The sequence below is a fragment of the Ursus arctos genome, unplaced genomic scaffold (genome assembly GCF_023065955.2).
Source record: "Ursus arctos isolate Adak ecotype North America unplaced genomic scaffold, UrsArc2.0 scaffold_16, whole genome shotgun sequence".
Classification (NCBI taxonomy): Eukaryota; Metazoa; Chordata; class Mammalia; order Carnivora; family Ursidae; genus Ursus; species Ursus arctos.
In genome coordinates this window covers 15,804,491-15,824,202 of record NW_026622830.1, presented here as the reverse complement: position 1 = coordinate 15,824,202, position 19,712 = coordinate 15,804,491, and the positions used below count along the sequence as shown (strand labels likewise).

Here is a 19,712-nt window from a genome sequence, read left to right as displayed (position 1 = left end):
GGGCAGAGAACACTGGGCTGGGAGTCAGGACCTGTTGCTTCCAGTTTCAGGTCTGTTGCTACCTTGCTGTGTGACTTTGGGTAAGTTACTTGCCCTCTCTGGGCTGTAGTTTTCTGATCAAGAAAAGCAGGGGGGATAGTTCCTTTCTACCCTCTTCTGGGAGGCTATTGTGAACATCCAACAGCCAGATGGGAAAGTGTGGGGCCATAAAAGACAACTGATGTTGGCAAATTATTTTGCACCTTGTTTTGTTTCCTGGATAGTTTGAGAAATTAAGCTATTGATTATGTTGATAAGAATTTCTATGAATTTCCCAGTCACATCTACCCCTGGAGGCCGGGCTGAGCATCTAATCATGATAATGAAATCATGAATGGCGTGCCATCCGTGTACCAGACACTGGGGTGGTACTATTAACACTTCCATTTTGCAAATAAGGACACTGAGGCTCAGAAAGTTTAAGGAATCTGCCCAAACACACACAGCAGAGCCAGGAATCCTATCCCAGGTATGTCCATCTGTGAAACCCAGTCCCATCACCACCAGGGAGCACTGCCCCTTTACCCCAGAGTAGGGTAGGGCTGTGTTCCTCCCACCAAGAGGCTCCAGGCCCCTGGGAGATTCCACCGCCCACCCCTGCCCACCAGGAGCCCAAGAATGAGCTGGAAGCAATGTCACTTCCTGTGTGTGACCTCTGACCTCCCTCCTGCATGCCCCGTCCCTCCGGGCAGAGTGCCCCCCCCACCCCCGCTTCTTCCCACCTTCCCCACTCTGGCCCTGGTGCCTGCAGGTGCGGCTGGTGATTGCCGAGAAGGGCCTGGCGTGTGAGGAGCGGGACGTGAGCCTGCCTCAGAGCGAACACAAGGAGCCCTGGTTCATGCGGCTCAACCTGGGCGAGGAGGTGCCCGTCATCATCCATCGGGACAATATAATCAGCGACTACGACCAGATCATCGACTATGTGGAGCGAACCTTCACAGGAGGTACGGCTGCCATACCCACCAGGGCCTCAGCCACAGACCCCAGGGACCCCACAGGCTCAGACAGGTTCCCAAAACCTTGGGCAGCCTGAAGAAGCCCACTGGGGCTGTGGCCATGGCCCAGTCTTCCCCGAAGGGAACGATGGGGCTGCAAACAGGGCTCAGATGCCACCCAGGAATCACAGAGCTACAGGCATGGCCATGATCCTTGGGACGCCACAAACCCTCTCCCCAGTACTTCAGGGAAAGGCTAGCGAGCCAGACACGCCCCTAGGAATACTGGGGCTGCAGCCTCCTTTCCCAGGAGCTCGGCAGTCAGAGGCATGGCCACAGGTCCTCAGAGCCCCCAGGCGGGAGCAGGAGCCAGGCCCTCCACAGGGTGTCACCTGTGTGTCACCACAGACAGGGCCCAGATCTTCCAGCAATGCCAGGGCACGGGCAGGGCCCAGCCCCCTGAATCCCTAGAAGCATAGTCAGCGCCATGGGCCCCCTGGGCACCCCATAGACATGGGCCCAGGAACCCTAGAACATTGCAGATGTGAGCAGGGACCAGAAACCCCAGAATCCTACAGGACCCTATGTCTGTCTCCCTCCCTCCTTCCAGCCTGCTTCAGGTTCAAAAGCCCATTGCCTATGGCAGATGCTGCAGACCTAGCTGAGAGGGGTCAGGGCCCAGACCTGTACTGTGTAGAAAGAATATGAATTAGTTGCCAACAATTAAAAATCAAAGAAAGTTGAGTTCTAAGCATCCAGATTTCTGGCTTCTCTTGAAGCCTGGCAACACAGGGCCTAGACCCCCATCAGGCAACAAGCCTGGAGTGGTGAGGGGCTGCCCTTCAGGAGACAAGCTGGCAGGACTCTAGGGAGGTGAGTAGGCAGGCAGGACCACTAGGATCCCCTGTCAGCTGGGTGGAGATTGTATCTCAGGAGCCTGGGGGAAAGGCTGGTCCTTGTGGGCCTCGACATTTCAGGGTTCCAGAATGCTGGGATCAAGGGGTGCGTACCAGAGCCTGGCCTGTCTAAATCAGGGTGGGTAGGGGGCCAGGGCGGGACCCACCACCCCCAGCCCAGCCCCGGCTGTGCCCCGCAGAGCACGTGGTGGCCCTGATGCCTGAGGCGGGCAGCCCTCAGCACGCGAGGGTGCTGCAGTACCGTGAGCTGCTGGACGCACTGCCCATGGACGCCTACACGCACGGCTGCATCCTGCACCCCGAGCTCACCACCGACTCCATGATCCCCAAGTACGCCACAGCCGAGATCCGCAGTGAGTGCCACGGCTTATCCCCATTTGCCCACCTTTCCCCTTAGCAGCAGTCCCCCTCCTCTACCTCCTGCCCCTACCGTGTGTCTCTCGTTTGCCTTTGTCCTCGCATCCCTCCTGATCTCCCTCATCCCTCTCTGCCTCTCTCTCCAGCCCTTTCTCTTGTCTCTGTTAATCTGTCTGACCCTCCCTCTGGGCGTCTCTTGCTTGATCCTCCCTCCCTCCTGCTTGCTTTCTCTCCACCACTCTCCCTGGCCTTCCATCTCATTCACTCTGTTTCAAACTGAAATGTCTCTCCCTCTCTGGCTGTCTCATTCCCCTGTCCTGCCCCTCCACTTGTCCTGCCATCCCATAAAGAGGCTATGGGGCTCTCTGCCCCCCAGAGGCTTGTCTTATCCCTAGGGAGCTGGGGCACCATCATAGCAGAGTCCCAGCCCCAGACACCTGGAGTCTGGGCCCAGGGAAGTCAGGACTGTGGTTGGTGATCCAGGGCACTGAGTGACATCAAGGTTGGTGCCACCAAGGAAGGCTGCCCAGATGTGCAAGGCCCCCTGTGGGGTCTCTGATTTCTGATGTAAGCATCACCCGCATCCTGTCCTAAGTGCTAGCCTGGACGTGCCCATAGCCTGGCTCATCCTTTTGTTTCCAGCACCCGGTAAATGGGGGTTGGATTAAATCAGATTATCCATCAACAGCCATTTACAGACTTTGCTCCAGGCTCTGTGCAGACACCATGGGGTCCTATAGACAGATGAAGTGTGATGATTCCAAGTAGATACTAGGTGCTTAGTAAATGGCCACTTCCTCCCTCTTGAAGGAGTGAGCAGATGTTTAAAAGTGGGAAGGGGCAGGTTGTGGAACTTGATCTCGTCCCTTTAGAGTACCCTCGAGCAAGACTTGGAATTTATCAGCATCATCCTATCTCCATTCAGTCAACAACATTGATGAGGTCTCCTACGACCCAGGCCCTGGGCAGGGGGCTGGGGACAGATGGGGACAGACAGAGCTTCTGCCATCCCAGGGTCACAGTTCCATCACAGGGGAGCAGAACGACAAATGACCGGGTAATTGCAGTGCGAACAGCCTCTCAGGAGGGCAGCCTGGCAATCTGGATCCAACACAGAAAGGCCCGCACCTGGGAGGTGATCCCGTAGTCGCACCTGGATGTGCACGCCAAGAGTCGTGTACAAGGACATTCATCGCAGCATAGCTGGTAACAGCACAAGGCTGGAAGCAACCCAGCTGTGCATGAGTTAGTCTTCCCCTACACTGCAACACTTCTAGTCTTCCCATACGATGGAACACTGCAGCTATTAAAAAAAATAAGCATATGACACTGGGTGTTACATGCAACTGATGAATCACTAAATTCTACCACTGAAACTAATACACTATATGTTAATTAACTTGAATTTAAATGAAATCTAAAAAAAATAAGCATATGGGATGCTCTCTAAGATATATTAGTAAGTAGGAATGAAGGGCAAAAAAAATGCATCTAGCGTGCTATCATTAATAAATTTAAAAGGGGGTGAAATGGACACACAGGTGCTTACAAACACAGAGGATTTCCGGAAGGATACATGAGAAGCTGTTTGTTTTTGGGGAGCAGAACTAAGAGACCACAGATTGAGAGGAGAGATTTACTTTTCACTGCACATTCTTTAATATTGTTTGAATTTTTAAACAGGTATGTATGTATAACCTGTTCAAACAGTAACTGATTAAAAAACTGTTACCCTCGAACCAATGAGTGTTATGGTACAAGACGGTGCCCATCCCAGCCTTGGGGGCACCGGGGCTTCCGAAATGGAGCAACACCCAAGGATGATGAGGAGGTAGAAGGGGAAGGAGAGAGAGAATCCTTTCAGCTTCAGGAGTAGGAGAGGGTGTGGTGTGTTTGGGGAACTGAAGGAAGTTCAGTGTGGATGAAGTGTATAGCCCAAGGGAGGTATGAGCGGCCATGGTGTGAGTCTGGGGAGTAGGTCTGACAGAACTGGAATCTTGTCGAAAGAGCAGTGGAGAAACGAGGGATGGAAAGTGAACGTGATCTGATGTGCATTTCATAGAGCTCCCTCCACTGAGAGAAGAATGGGTGCGGCAGTTAGGAGGTCCTGCTGTCATCTAGGTGAGCAATGATGGTGGCCTGGACTTGGTGGAGGCAGTCCTTAAATGCTTCTGGGGGCTGAAGGCCCTTCCTCATTCTGCCATGAGTCATCTGGTGAAGTCTAGAAGGCAGTGAGGGGTCCTGAGAAGGCCCAGCCTGCTCCTCCTTCAAGGAAAGAGATCTCAGGACTCCAGCCCCACTGGGGGAATGAGGGGGATCTCACAGGATACAGAAGTGATCCTGCGGTGATCCCTCCAATCAGCCCAAGGTCTTTCCTGGGCTTGGTTTGCCCTCCTGGAGTCTAAAGAGAGCCACATGTGCAGCCCTAGGTGACTAGCAAGAGAGAAAATGCTATACTTGACCTTCACATTCATAAAATATCAATGAGACTTAATATAGCCCCAAAGCTGAAACGTCTGGGAGTGTGTTTACTGGGTTTTGTATCAGGCCAGGAGATGGGGTGGTAGATGATGAGACATTAGAGGGCAGAAGCTGAACATGTGTAGTCACTCATTCACTCATTCACTCATTTATTCATTCAACTCTCACTAAGCTCTTGTTCTGTGTCAGGCCTGTACTGGGTTTTAAGGAAACAGAGACAAATCTGACATAGCCACTGGTCTCCAGAGACGCAAATTCTAGTGGGAGACATACACATCCAGAGATAAGTACAACATCCAGAGACGTAGCAGTACAGGTTGTGCACTGCACAAGTCCGGGGGGCACTTTTCACATAGATTGTAATGTGAATGGATTTGTGCAGTGGAAGCTCTGATCACTGTATTTGCATTTTCTGGCAGAAATCTGTACAATGTACACCGGAGGACAAAGGCATTGAGTGGTCAGACCTCCTAGAGGATCAGGACAGGCTTCATGGAGGAGGTGATCTTGAACTGGATCTAGAAGGGGATTTTCAGGAATACAGGAGAACGATACTCCAGGAGGTAGAAGTAGTGTGAGCGGAGGCCCAGAGGTTTGGGATGGTCTGGCACATTCAGGGAATGCCAAGCATTTGGAGCGGCTGAAATGTTACCACCTGGGGACAGGGACAGGTGGGGCAACTCAATGAAAGATGGTGTTGGTAAGAAGAGAGGATCCTGCTGTTTTTTTAAGGCAAGTTGAAGAGCTTGGACATTATCTGAGGGCAGCGAGGATCCAGGGATGGGTTTTAAGCAAGGAGTGGCATGGTCAAGTATGTGTGTGAGGAACACCTCTTTGGTGTGAGTGGGGAGAAGGGCACAGAGAGGAAACAGTGCCAGTGCCTTGGTCTGGGTCAGAATCATCCAAAGAGAGATCAATGAAGGGGTCTGAACTAAGGGAGGCAGATGATTGAAAGGGAGAAGCTAAGTATGAGAAAGAATAAGAAGGAGGAATCAGCAGGACCTGGGACTGATTTGGTGCAGGGAGGAGGTGAAGGAGGAATTGAGGACACCCACCCCCACCCCAGGCATCTGGCTTGCCTCGGTGTGGGGGAGGGGTGCTGCAGTTAGGGGAGAATGCAGGCAAGGAGCAGGTGGAGCAGGGAAGATGATGAGGTTAGTGGGCCAGGATGAGTTCAAGGAGCCTAAGGGATCTCTAAGTGGAGTTAGGACACAAGGGAAAGGGCAGGGCAGGATTGAGGCACCACTGTCCACATGACCCACCACATCCCAGACTTACTGGCCAAGAATTCTGGAGAAATCCCATCCCAGTCATGGAACAGACCCCAGGATCCTATCCTGAATGATATTTTCACCTCCTCTTACAACTCCCACAATTTACAGTTAGACTCTCAAAGTTAGACTATAGGACACTTCTCTCTCATTGCCTTGAGTTCTATCACTGACCCTCTGTTCCATCACCCTTCCCTTTTTAACATCTTTAAAAGGCCAGTTTTCTCAGGAAGTATAGGGTTAGCATGTTCCTAAATCTTCGGGAAAATTGTCTCACCAGAACGGGAAGTTTCAAGACAGCAAAAGTTTCTTATGGGTTTTCTTGGCATTAAGTAAGTTTTTCCTTGTGGGCTACAGTGAGTGAGCACTAGACTAAGAATCAAGTGGACCCAAGCTTGAGCCCTGCTTATCCTTTACTAGTGTGGCTATTATTTAGCCTCTCTGAACCCATTTCCTTACCACAGGAAAGGGTGGGGGGAGAAATGCACTGAAGTATGAGTTTCTCCAGGTTTATAACCTCTCCATTTCTGGCCAACATCTCCTCATCTCCGAGTAGTCTCCTCCTCAGTGAGGCTTCTTGATGCTCTGTGGCCCAGGCAGGTGGCCCTCTGTGTCCCACAGTGTTCTGTTCGCTCTTCATTACAGATTGATCATGCTATATCACAGCAATTTCTTTATGTGTCTGTGTCTTCCACTCGCCTGAGCCTCGGGCAGGATGACATGTCATCCGTCCCTACGCTGCAGGCTGTCGGGCCTACTAGGTGTTGGCTGTTGATATTATTACTTCCCAGATCAATGTCTGAGTGGGACCTACCCGTAAACTTCTGGAAGAAGGGGTGGGAGTGGCCCTGGGTGTCAGAAAGATGGGGCCTTCCTTATTCTCTCCCCAGGACATTTAGCCAATGCCACCACAGACCTCATGAAATTGGACCATGAAGAGGAGCCCCAGCTCTCTGAGCCCTACCTTTCCAAACAGAAGAAGCTCATGGTGAGTGCTTCCAGGCCTGTCCAGTTTCCTTCCCCACCATCTTTCCCTTGGAACAGAACAAATGGGAGAAACTCGTTCTAAATAGAGGATCAGCTGATGGCATAAAAGGAAAACAACACGGCTTGGTTTTCCAATCCTGTCACTTACTGGCTCTTTGACCTTGAACAAGCCACTGTCCCACTGGAGCCTTGGTGTCCTCACATCTTAGGTTCTGTCCCTAAAAGCAAAGCATTGGACAGAGGTTCTTGGGTAAGAGTGGCATTGAGGGAGTGTTCTGAGGAGAACCCAGTAAGGGTGGGAGGGATAGGAAGGAAGAAGGGGCCAAGTTTCACCTGATCCCACAGGGAGCTCTGCAGCATAAGTGTCACCACAAAGTCAATCCACATGGAGACAAGGGCAAGCCTTTTATACCCCTGTGTCAGTCAGTCATTGGCTACAGATTACCTGGGCGGGACGTGAGGGGTGGGAGATACCCTCCCAAGTATTTCCAGGCAGCCCTTGTTGGCTGAGAGTAACTCTGGAGAAGGGGCAGCAATGAGCTGCTATCAACCGATCCTCACAGCAGCTGGTGTATGAAAGTGCCAGGTCTGGCCAGGACAGCCAAGCTCACCGGGGTGCTATGAGCACCAGATGAGGGTGCTTTTTCTGTAACAGTGGGTCACCCTCTATGCTGAGAGGAATATTTGGAGGCTGGGTTTGCCGAAGGGGGTTTGGGTCAAGCTCCTTCCAGCCCTGGTTATCCAGGCTTCGATGGAAGCCAGCTCAACTCCTCTGGCTCCTGCCTGTCCTGTCCCCAGGCCAAGATCTTGGAGCACGATGATGTGAGCTACCTGAAGAAGATCCTTGGGGAGCTGGCCATGGTGCTGGACCAGATCGAGGCGGAGCTGGAGAAGAGGAAGCTGGAGAACGAGGGTGGGTGCCAGCTCTGGGGTAGGTGGGTGCTGGAGCCCATCCAGTCTACCCGCTCCTGCCCACTCCCAGCCCCTTTATCCCAAAGATCTTAGAGGACCTCCCAGGTGGTTAGGGTCATGCGCCATGGAGGCAGACAGACTTAGGTGTAAGTCCTAGCTTGACCACTTACTAGTTAAGTGACCATGGGTCAGGTACTTCACCTCCCTGGACCTGTTTCTCATCTGTGAAATAGGGATAAGAATAAGACCTACCCCAGAAAGGTGTTGAGACATTGCATGAAATAATACATGTAGGTATTAGGTCAGCGCTTAGCACACAGTAGATGTTTAATAGAGGTTGGTGAAGATGATGATGGTGATGGAGGTGATGACCACGACCCTCTCACCTTTCCCCTGCTGAAGGATGTGTTATGGCTCTTTCTGACCTTGACTCTTTCTGTCCTGGAGTGGCTCTCTGGACCCTGAGCGTGCCAGCTTCATTCCCATCTCCACACCTTTGCTCCTGCAGTTCTTCTGCCTGGGAGTACCCTCTCCACACCACTCTGCTCCTTTTTCCTTTTACGTGCTGTCTTTGCCACTGCCCCTCTTTGAGTTTGATTCTGGACCTTCTCATCTTGCTCTGTTTTAGGCGGCCAGTTAGTCTTGTCTCCTCAGTTATGCTAATTTATAGAGCCTACGTGACAGGCACTGCTATATCACAGCCTCACACATGCACACACCATCTGTATGGGGAAGCCGTGGAGCACAGTGTTCGAAAAGATGGGTTTAGGAGCCCCCAGTTGGCTCAGTTGGTAGACCATGCAACTCTTGATCTTGGGGTTGTGAGTTCAAGCCCCACACTGGGGTATAGAGATTACTTAAAATAAAATCTTAAAAAAAAAAAAGATGGCTTTAGAGTCAGACAGGGGTTTGAGTTAGAGTTCCGGCTTTGCTGTCTCTACCGTGTGACTTGGATAAGCTGCTTTCCCTACTGGAGCCTCAGTTTCTTCATCTGTAGAATGGGATGGTACTACTATAACTTAATACCATCTTGTTGGACTCATAAAAAGTAAAAGCATTCTGCCCATTGCCTGGAACATGCTAGTTTAAACATATGACAGCCAAAGCCTTGCACATTCTCTATTTGAGAAAATTGAGGCTCAAAGAGATACAGGGACTTGCTCAATTTTGTGCAGCTCATAAATGGCATGGTTAGGGCAAGAACAGGTTCCTTCCTGACAGGTGCAGTGCTCTTCCAGCATCTCACAACTGAGACAAGCATAAGGTGCTCATAGATACCTAAAGTCCCGAATAGGACACTGTCAGGAGTTCTAAGGCCAGACCCTAACTCCTCTGTAGAAAAAAGCATGGCAAGGCTTAGTAATAAAAATAGTACGCACCTCAAGCAGGAACTTTCTCCTTTCTGTCAGAGAATGTGCTTGGGGGAGCCGTCGTAGAAGAGTGCTCAGAGGCCAGAAGGTGTGGTGTTTCCATGACTGCCTCTGGGGTCAGAGGCCCAGCTCTGCCATTCTCCCATTGGTTGACCTTCATTACCAGGCACATCTTACATATTTACGGATTAATTTGCTCAGCTGCCCTAACAAAATACCGCAGACTAGATGTCTTAAGCCACAGAGATTTATTTTCTCAGTTCTGGAGTCTGGAGTCTAAGGTCAAGGTGTGGTTCTTCCGAGACCTCTCTTGGGCTTACAGAGGCCACATTCTTGTTGTGTCTTCACGCAGGCTTTGCTCCGAGTGCACGGCCCTGGTGTCTGTGTGGCACAGTGTCCTCTCCTTATAAGGACACCAGTCAGATTGGTTAGGGCCAACCCTGATGGCCTCATTTTAACTTACTTCTGCCTTTAAAGGGCCTCTCTCCAAATAGAGTTACATTCTGATATACTGGGGATTCGGGCTTCAACATATGAATTTTGGAAGGCCACAATTCAGCCCATACAACGTATCTTTTTTTTTTTAAAGATTTTATTTATTTATTTGACAGATGTAGAGACAGCCAGCGAGAGAGGGAACACAAGCAGGGGGAGTGGGAGAGGAAGAAGCAGGCTCATAGCAGAGGAGCCCGATGTGGGGCTCGATCCCATAACGCTGGGATCACGCCCTGAGCCGAAGGCAGACGCTTAACTGCTGTGCCACCCAGGCGCCCCCATACAACGTATCTTTAACAACACTTCCTGGGGGCCAGGCACTGTGCTAAGTGTTTCACGTAGTTCAACTCATTTAATGCCCCTAGCAACTCTAGGAGGTAAGTAATATGAGTAATCCTTTTTAACAGATGAGGAAACTAAGGCACAGAGAGGTTCAGTAACCTTCCCAAGGTCACACAGACAGAAATGGTAGAGCCCAGATTCAAACCGTGGCTCCCAGAGTCTTGAGTTTTTAAGCGCTAGCTCTGCCACTTCTTCTGTTCTGTTAAGGGTGATAAAATGAAAGCCTACTTCACAGGGCTGTTGTGAGGCCCAGTGAGAAAGTGCGTGTAAGGGAATAAGCACATGGCCTGGCACACGGTATGGAAATGTCCACAAGTATTAGCTGCTGATCTATCAAGGGAGACACAGAGTGTGACCTAGAGGGAGGGCAGAGTGGACAGTCCTGGAGAACAGCTGTAGATGTTCATTCCTCATGCGATCCCTAGGTTGGGAGCCTCCAGACCTCAGTCTCTGTTTTGGTCCTGAGCTCTTCCAAGAGGAGGCAGCATTGTACTGCCCCATGGCAAGATGACTGGGGTTGTTCCAGATGGAGATGTTGGGCAGTCCTTGTGTCCCTCCATGGCTGGGGGAAGCAGCACAGGTCTGCGGAGGTGGCTGGGCCCACTTGGTCTCATTCATCCACTGGGGCAGCCCCAAACTTCCTGGGGGTGATGCTTATGCCCTCCACTTGTTCCCTTGTGAGGCAGGGACCGGGTTGGGAAGTGTTATAATGTCACAGTTGAGAACCCTAGCATGGAGCCGGATGACACCGATGTGGATTCTTGATCAGCTACCTCCTAGTTCTGTGACCTTCTAGAATTCACTTCACTCGTGTGTGCTCATCTACAGAATGTGGATAATAACAGAATCTAACTTACAGGAAAGTTGTGAGGGTTCATAAAGATAATGGGTGTTACCGCTCTCCACAGTACCTGGCTAAAGGTAGAATGTTCTAGAAATAGCAGTTTCAAAAATAATTACTATTATCATTTTTCCTCATTCATTTATTGAAATATTTCTTGGATACCGATTGTGTGCCAGGTCCTGAGGATAAAACTGTAAGTAAAAACAAGACATTGTTCTTGCTCTCGTGTAGTTTATAGTCTTGCGGAGAAGAAAGACATTAGTCAAATAATCCCATCAGTAAAAACAGAATTATAAACAGTGATAAGTATTAAGATTGACAGTAAAAAGAGCCAGGCAAATATGATAAAGATTCTCTGAAGAGGTGGCATTTCAAATGAGACCTGATGGATATGGAAGGGCCAGCCTAGTGAAGAACCAGGACCGGTGTGTCCTAGACTGAGGGGACGCGGTGGTGAGGGGATAGCTGGGAACTCTCCAGTAACTGGCTACTATGTGGTGAGTAATGGGAAGAGTGGCATAAGTGAGGTTGGACAGAGCCAGAGAGATACAAGATCATGGACCTGTATTTAGAATTTAGAATAGACCCATATTTATATTTTATTTATATTTAAAATTTAGTCTATATTTAGAATTTAGATTTTGTACTATGTACAGTCCATCATATGGGAAATCTTTGGAGGGTTTTGAGAAGGGGATTGTATCAGTTAGCTTTTGCTGAGTAACAAATAAACTCTAAATCTGAGTCACTTAAAAGAACCTTTTATTTGGTCATGATTTGTGGTTTGGCAGTTTGGACTGGGCCCATCTGGGATGCCTATCTCTGTCCCACATGCTGGTGGTGGCATCACTCATGTATTTGCAGCGAGCTGGCAGTCAGTGACCTCCCTGGCGTGTCTAGTGGCTGGCTCTCTGTCAGCCGGGCCACTGGGCCACAGGTTGCTCATCACCCAGCGGGCTAACCCACGCACATTCATATGGTGGTGGTTGCAGGGTTTCTGAGAGCAGCAAGGGAGCAAAGAGTCAGCATGCAAACACTTCTCAGGCCTCTATTTCTGTGGAATTTACTAGAGTCCCATTAGCTAAAGCAAGTCTGGACTAAAGGGGTGAAAAGTGAGATTCACCTCCTGTTGGCAGAGGTAGCAAAGCCACGCGCATACAGGAATGGGAGGAACTGGCGGCATTTTCACAGGCCACCCAGGGTGAGACGTTCTGATTTTAAGAGCACTCTGGTTGCTGTGAGAATGGATTTCAAGGGAGACAGAGTGGAGGCTGTCCCAGCAGCCCAGGAGGGACGATGTTGGCTTGGACCGAGGAGGTGGCAGGGGCGATGGGGAGGCGTGGATGGACTCGAGAGGCATTTTGGAGACAGAATGGATTGGAACTTGTTGAGTGGCGTATGAGGAGGGGAGAGTAAGGGAATGGAATCCAAGATGACTCCTGGGTTTCGGTCTGAGCTACCGAGTGCCATTTCGTGATACGGACAAGGGGGCCGAGTGTATGATTTGGGACACAGTGTGTTCAAGAGGCCTTTCAGACACCCGAGAGGGGGTGTCACACAAGCCATTAGGTATTCTAGTTTGCCTTGTGAAGGAGAGGTCAGAATTTGGAGAGAGATCTGCGAGTCTCCAGCACATATGTGGTATTTAAAGCCATAGATCTGGGTGATTCATCTAGGGAGAGAGTGGAGGGAAACAAAAGAGTCAGGGCTGATGTGTCCTTTGGCTGCACAGCAAATTGCCCATGAATTAGGGGCTGAAGCAGCAACAAAAACCACATTTATTACATCACATTTTCTGTGGCTCATGACTTTTGGAGCAGGGTGGCTGGGTGGTTCTAATTTAGGGCTGTACAATGCAGGTTGCACTCATGCTGTTGGCTGGGGCTGCAGTCGTTTGAGCTGGAGAAGCCACAGCCAAGATGGCTCGTTCACGGGGTTCGTAACTAGAGGTCTCCATTCCCTGCTGGCCGTTGGCGGGAGGCCCCAGTTCCTCACTACCTGCGCTTCTCAATGGGGCCACTTGCGTGTCCTCACAGCACGGCTGCCGGCTTTCCCCAGAACCGGTGAGCGCAGAGAGAGGGGGAGAGGTGGCCACAGTGCCTTTTACAACCTACTGTTGGAAGTCACTGTCACTTCTGCCACATTCTCTTCACTAGAAGCAAGTGACAAAATACAGTCCACGTTCAAGGGGAGGGAGATCGGGCTCCAACAGAGAAGTACAGAGTGGCTCGTGAGTGCATTTTAAAACTGCCACCCCTGCCCTGAGGCCCCCCCATGCCGGGGGAGGGGTAGAGGCAGAGTAGCCAGCAAAGCCGACAGAGTCACCAGTGAGGCAGGAGGACCCTGTGTCAATGGGACCCAGAGAGGGTTGTGTTTTAAAGAGAGCACGATGTCACACGCTGCTGCTGGGAGTCTGAGTGAAGCGAGGGTAGGAAAGCGTCCCTGGATTTTGCTGGTGACCTTGCCAAAGGCAATTTGTGGGAATGCGGGCGTGGGTGGCTGAAGACTGAATGCAGGTGAGGAGGTGAGGGATGAAGACGGCAGGTGTAGGCACCCCTTTTGAGATGTTTGGCTGTGGGAGGGAGTAGAGAGATGGGATGGTGCCTGAGGAAGGATGTGGGGTGAAGAGAGGAGATCCAAGAGCGTGTTTTCAGGTCGGTAGAAAGACCCAGTGGGAAGGAGAAGTCAGTGCTGTAGGACGGATGACACCAAGTCCAGGAGAGGACGCCAGGGGCATGCTCCGGGCCGGGGCCCCGTGGGAAACAGGGTACCTTCAAATGGGGTAAGTTGAGGAGGACTTCATCCAGGGACTGTTCACAAATAGTGAACGGGGTGCCCCGGGCCTGAGGCCTTAAGGGGTGGGAGCAGTTGCAGGATGTTGGACAAAGAGGCTGTGTGGAGAGGGAGACCGCCTGACAGGAGGTCAGGAGCTATGCCTTCCGTCTGTGGACCCGCGGAGAGGACGCTGAGGGAAGCAGGACTCCCACCTCACTCTCGCCCGCCCTCCCACCTCCTGCCTCTGCTCCCCAACAACTTGACCTGACTGGAGCCCGAGGGTTGGGAGCCCCACTGGGGTATCCATCCAGTCGTCCTCCTGGGGCGCAGAGCAACGTGGAGAAGGGAGGAGAGCGGATCTGGAAGGTGAAGGGGAGATGCGCGGCCTCAGCCGATGCAGAGAACCGCAGGGGGCCTGGCCTTGAGTGGGGGGGGGTGGCCGGAGGCAGGGTGCGCGTGCCTGGCTTAGGGTTCACGGTCGAGTGAAGGCTTTCCTGGCTGAAGGCTCCTGTGTTCTGAATGCACGCGGTGGCGTCCCGGTCGGAGCGAGGACGAGGGCCCGGGTGTGAGGAGAGGTGAAAGCTGGAGGGCTGTGTCTGCAGGTCGTGGGGAAGCCAGCCTGCTCCAGAACTCGCAGAGGCCCAGGCGTGCCCAGGTGCCCCCTTGGGCTTTGTGTAATGAATTCGAAGCCTCACTGGTCAGCGCTCTGAGCTGGCAGACCCTGGGAAGGCCCAAGATAGGGTTTGTCCAGGGCTGGGGGCTTTTCGAAGGGTGCGCACAGCTGGAGGAGAGGCGCAAACGGAAGGGTGTCCTGCCAGGAAGCGACCCGTGTCCACGTACGGGGTGGTCGTGGCTCTCAGCATCTGCCCACAGACAGAAACCCAGGCGTGGACACACTTAGACGACGCCACGCGCAGACATGCTTGGGAACATCCGTCTGCAGGCAGGCGGCCCAATGACGTGGGCATACACTTCACTGACACATCTGGGGGTTCCGCACCGCACGCACGCAGGTGGCCATGTGGCAGATAGCCGCGTGCATAAACATGGACTTGGGCAGGCACACCCAGGGGCGAACAGACACGCCACGTGCGGTGCGGCCACACAGATCTGCACACAGACCCGACGAGAAGGCACCTGTGGAAAGGGGCCCGAGCGTGTGTGGAGATACATGCCTGTGCGTGTGCTCGTTTGCGCGGGGAAAGACGCAGTGCTCTGTAGCGGTTACAAGCACAGACTCTGGAAATACACGGCCTGGGTTCACGTCCAGATTCTGCTCTGCCACGTCCTCGCTGTGTGGCTTTGGCTAAGTTACTTAACCTCTCTGTGCCTCAGTGTCCTCACGTGCAGAGTGGGGATAGTAATAGCACCTACCAGTAGGGTTGCTGTGAGGACTGGGGGGTGACACCGCCCGCTCTGGCGCACCTCCCACTTCACAGACAGATCCTTCCCCCACAGCTTTGCCGGGTTCTCCTTGTCCGTTATCTAGACCTTGGTGTGCCCCAGGGCTCAGTCCTTGGTCCTGTTCTCAAATCTGCCTGTCTCCTCCAGCCTGTCGCTGGGGACTGCAGGCCCCTGATCCTGCCTCCCTTCGCTGCCCCTCACCCCCATCCCAATCGCACCCTGCTCCGGACGTGGCAGTAACGCCCGTCGTCCACCAGTAAGAGCACTCCGTTGCCTGCGCCGTCGGCGTCCTTGCCCTGCTCTGGCTTTATAGCGTACTCTGCAAAACCTCAATGGTTCCACCCGACTCACCACCTCGTCAGTGCCTGTGGGCCCAAGCGTGGCTGGAGAAACACGCGTGCCGGCTGGTCTCACTTTGAATTCACGATCACGAGCCTTAGCTGGCTCTCCGCCTGCCCTTGGCCTCCCCCTGCCATCCCCTCTCCAGGTGACTGCTTAATACCATCTCCTTCCTCCTCAACCTTCCACCCGCTGCCCCCAGCTCTCCCCTCACTCACCCAGGAAACCGAAGCCCTCTGACCCCACAGCGCCGCCCCCGCCAGCATCAGTGCTCGTACTCTACACACCCCATTTTATCAGCTCTAAGAGACAGCTTTGTCCCATCACATCCTAACATCTCTGAAACTGGAATGCATCTCACAGTCAAAGTCGAATTGGCACCGCTTGTGCCCCCTGGGGTGGCTGCCTTCCACTCCGCGGCAACTTAGATCTGGTGAGATACAGCTGCACGCACTCCCTCGAACCACCGACAGTGAGCTGTCCTTGAACACGCAACCCCTCCCCTGGTGCACTAGAGAGCCATCCGCTCAAGCACCCGTCTTGGTAACTCCCCCCACTGTCCTCTGCAGCGTCATTGCCCCCTCTGCTACATCATCGCCGTCAAAGTGCTGGGTTTTCCCTCCCCGCTTGCAAAGACACTCTTGACCTGCCTCACATTATTGGCGTGTCCTTCCCATCACAGCGAAACTCCTTGACAGTGGGATCCTTGCTCACAGTCTCCAGTTCCTCTCCTCCCTTTCTCTCCAACCAGGACTCCCTCCAACCAGGCTTTCAGTGTCAGCATTGGCTCCAACTGCTCTTGTCAAGGTCACCAGTCACCAAATGCCACCACAATTCTCCGCCTCCTACTTGACCTCTCTGCGGCATTCGAACACCTCCCTTCTTCTCCTTGGAACACTTTCTTATCTTGGCTTCCAGGAAAACACTCTCTCCTGGTTCCTCTCACCTCGCAGGTGCTCCTTCTCATGCCCTTCTGCTGGTTTCTCCTTGCTGCCCAACATCCGAATCTCAGAGCCCCAGAGCTCAGTCCCTGGTCCTGTTCTCAGATCTGTCTACTCACTCCCTTGCTGGTGTCCTTCCAGCTCCATGCTGAAGATGCACACTTGAACTAGCTGTGTGTACCTCTAACTGCTGATTCATCATCTATCGCCCCGTGGATATCCAGCAGGCATCTTGAAGGTTACGTACCAAGAACAGACTTTGGATTAGAGCCTTCGTTACACTTTACCTCCTCGTCCTGTGGAAGCACGAGCCTCTCAGGACCCTGTGTCTTGTCACGCATCATGTCATGTCAGGGCTTCGTGCGAAGCACATACCAGTAGATAAACATGTTGGGTGAATGAATAAATGAATGAACAAGAAGCCATGAGTGAGAGGGATAGAGGGGCTCAGGCTTTGATGGTGGAGGGCCTCAGATTCCGGATATTTCTGAGTTGAACGGAACACCTGCTCAAAGATGCAGAAGCAGCTTCCCGGGACAGCAGACCTCACAGGAAGTGGAGGCAGAGGGAAGAGCATTCCAAGCATGAAGCCTGGCAGGGGCAAAGGCCCAGAGGTGGACATGGAGCTCCTTTGGTCTCCTACATTACGTCTTGGCTCAAAACCCTGCAGTTCTCCCCACTGACCATGTTCATGTCCAAACTCCTTTGCGGGGGGTTCTAAGCTTTACCCTAGTTTATCTCCAACTACTTCTCTAATCTTGACTTCTCATGAATCACTCCCTGCTCACCGGCGCCCCCCCCCCCCAGGCAAGCCATGACTATTTCCAGTCCCTCCAGCTGCTGTGTTCAGAACAGACTTGAGGATGTCAAGGGCAGAGGCAGGGCGATCTATCAAGGGGACATTCTTATAATTCAGGTCGGACAGGATGGTTGTTTGGACAGGACTGGTAACAGCAGAGGTAACCTCACACCCTGGATGCATTTGGAAGAGAAGCTATTGGGAATTGCTGACACACTATATGTGGGGAATGAAAGGAAGAGGACTCGACGTGGCATGGGGCTTTGGCCGGAGCAACTGAATGGGTGGGCACACGGTCGCTGACCTGGGGACGAGTGTGGTGGGTTTGGGGGTGACGATCAGGAATTCAGTTTTGGATATACCGAGTGTGAAGGGCATGGTGGATATCCAAGTGGAGCCTGTCAAACGGGCAGTTGGACGTAGGGGTCTAGAGTTTAGACACATGTATTTGCACTTAAAAGTCAGTTGATTTAAAGAAAAAATACTTAGGTAGTATAAGCATTGGGCCAAAGTGATCGAAGCTGTAGGGAGCGGGTGGCCCGGCGGCGCTGTGGTGGGCAGGGGGTGGAGGCCAGAGGCATCAGCGGCAGACGAGTGAGCCCTTCTACCCCCGTCTCCTCTCCCTTCCACTCCAGGGCAGAAGTGTGAGCTGTGGCTCTGCGGCTGTGCCTTCACCCTCGCCGACGTCCTCCTGGGAGCCACCCTGCACCGCCTCAAGTTCCTGGGACTGTCCAAGAAGTACTGGGAAGACGGCAGCCGGCCCAACCTGCAGTCTTTCTTCGAGAGGGTCCAGAAGCGCTTGGCCTTCCGGAAAGTCCTTGGCGACATCCACACCACCCTGCTGTCGGCCGTCATCCCCAACGCGTTCCGGCTGGTCAAGCGGAAACCCCCATCTTTCTTTGGGGCGTCCTTCCTCATGGGCTCCCTGGGTGGGATGGGCTACTTTGCCTACTGGTACCTGAAGAAAAAATACATCTAGAGCCAGGCCCGGGCTTGGTGCCTGTCGGTGTGTCTGTACTGTGTGACTCCCAGCAAGCTCTGTTACGCACTGTCTCATGAACACTTGAACAGCCACTCCCCGCCCCGTCTGGAGTAATTCTACCGTCAATGTGAAAACATTCCATAGTTTAGAAGTAGACGTTGCCAATGCCGTGTGTTGAGGCCACGGCTCTACTAAAGGAGAGAAAGAGTGAGTGTGAGAGAGAGAGAGAGGGAGAGAGAGAACACGAGAGAGAGAAAACACGAATGCCTCTTCTTTTGATTCGAGGTCTCAAGATGGAACTGTGGGGACTGGTTAGGATCTGAGGTGAGTCCCAGGTTGTTTCATCCACCAGGGCCCAGATTCCGGGAGGTGCTGGGGGCTCGGAGGGCCTGACCCCTCGCCTCCCCTTCCCTCTTGCCCAGGGAACTCTTCCACAGGATAAAGCCAACATCAACACTGGCTCTTCTAAGTGGTGCCTCCGGGTGGGGCTGGAGACCGCAGACCCCAGGGAGGCCCCTGAAGACCGAAGGGGCTCCACTCTTCTCCTGCACATGGACTGAGACAGCACTGGCTCCAGCCAACGCAGTGGCAGCCAACCACCAGGTCACGCCTGGGACCGACCCCATGAGCACACCCTCTCATTCCCCTCCTGATTTGGCCAGTGTGTTTGCTTTGACACTTTACCAGAAGCCCCTGGAGGCAGCATCCATCCATCATCCTCTTCCTACCTGGGGTTGACATTTCCCACCATGGGAGGTGGCTTTCAGCGACAGCCATGTTGACCTTCTCTCAGAAGGTCAGTCCTGGCCTGAGTGCAGGGGTGGGTCTGGAGGTGGATTGGCTAGTCTTTGTCTGCCTATGCCAAAGCCACCTCCTTTAATGCCACCCTTCCCCATCACTCGTGGGGCTCCCCCTGTGCCCCATCATGCCACGTGGAGGAGGGGGGATCCCTGCATCCCTGCTGCCCTCCCTGGTCGTGTCTCACTTTCCTGTGCCTTTTGCATGTTGGGAGAGGGTCTGGGTGTCACTGCCACTCATGCGTAGAAACCACTGAAAGCCCCCAATAAAGCATCCGGGAGGAGCGGTTGCTTTTCATTTCTAAACCCGTGTTGTCCATCCATCTCTCGTTTCCGGAGTCTGGGGCCGGAGATGCAGAGACACGAGGTTCAAACTCAGTGCTTTGTAAGAGCAAGCAAGGGTTGAGTCCAGGCTCAGGTTGCTGGTTGTGGGGATGGCTTCCAGATGGACTTTGCAATGCTCTGACCTTGGCCCAAATCCACCTCATTTGGACACAGGGCTTCCCAGCTTATAAAGCATGTTCACAACCATCTGCTCACGTTAACCTGGCAGTAGTCCCCAGGGTACACCCAGGGCACCTGCCCCACAGTCCCCCAGAGGGAAAAATGGGCTAAGATGTCTAAAGAACATTAAACCAGGGATATAACTTATAGAACATAAAGCATAGTTTATTGGTTTTGCAAAAATGCATACTAATTTGCCCATTTTTTTGTTCATCAAGATG

At 52.7% G+C, this 19,712-nt stretch overlaps 1 protein-coding gene across 5 annotated transcripts in view; it reads left to right on the top strand.

Moving 5' to 3' along the window:
• GDAP1L1 (ganglioside induced differentiation associated protein 1 like 1) overlaps positions 1-19,317 on the top strand; it is a 47,129-nt gene extending 27,812 nt beyond the window's left edge. For 4 of the 5 annotated variants that reach the window (XM_026503559.4, XM_026503555.4, XM_044385832.3 and 1 more), the window contains 5 exons: positions 791-983; positions 2,071-2,244; positions 6,891-6,988; positions 7,786-7,900; positions 17,844-19,315. In XM_026503559.4, the coding sequence (XP_026359344.1) occupies positions 878-983; positions 2,071-2,244; positions 6,891-6,988; positions 7,786-7,900; positions 17,844-18,187 (837 nt within the window). In that variant the 5' untranslated portion in view covers positions 791-877 and the 3' untranslated portion in view covers positions 18,188-19,315. Of the gene's footprint in view, positions 1-790; positions 984-2,070; positions 2,245-6,890; positions 6,989-7,785; positions 7,901-17,843 lie in introns of all 5 variants that reach the window. The other variant, XM_057312512.1, reaches the window with a different exon arrangement.
• The last annotated feature ends 395 nt before the right edge of the window (positions 19,318-19,712 follow it).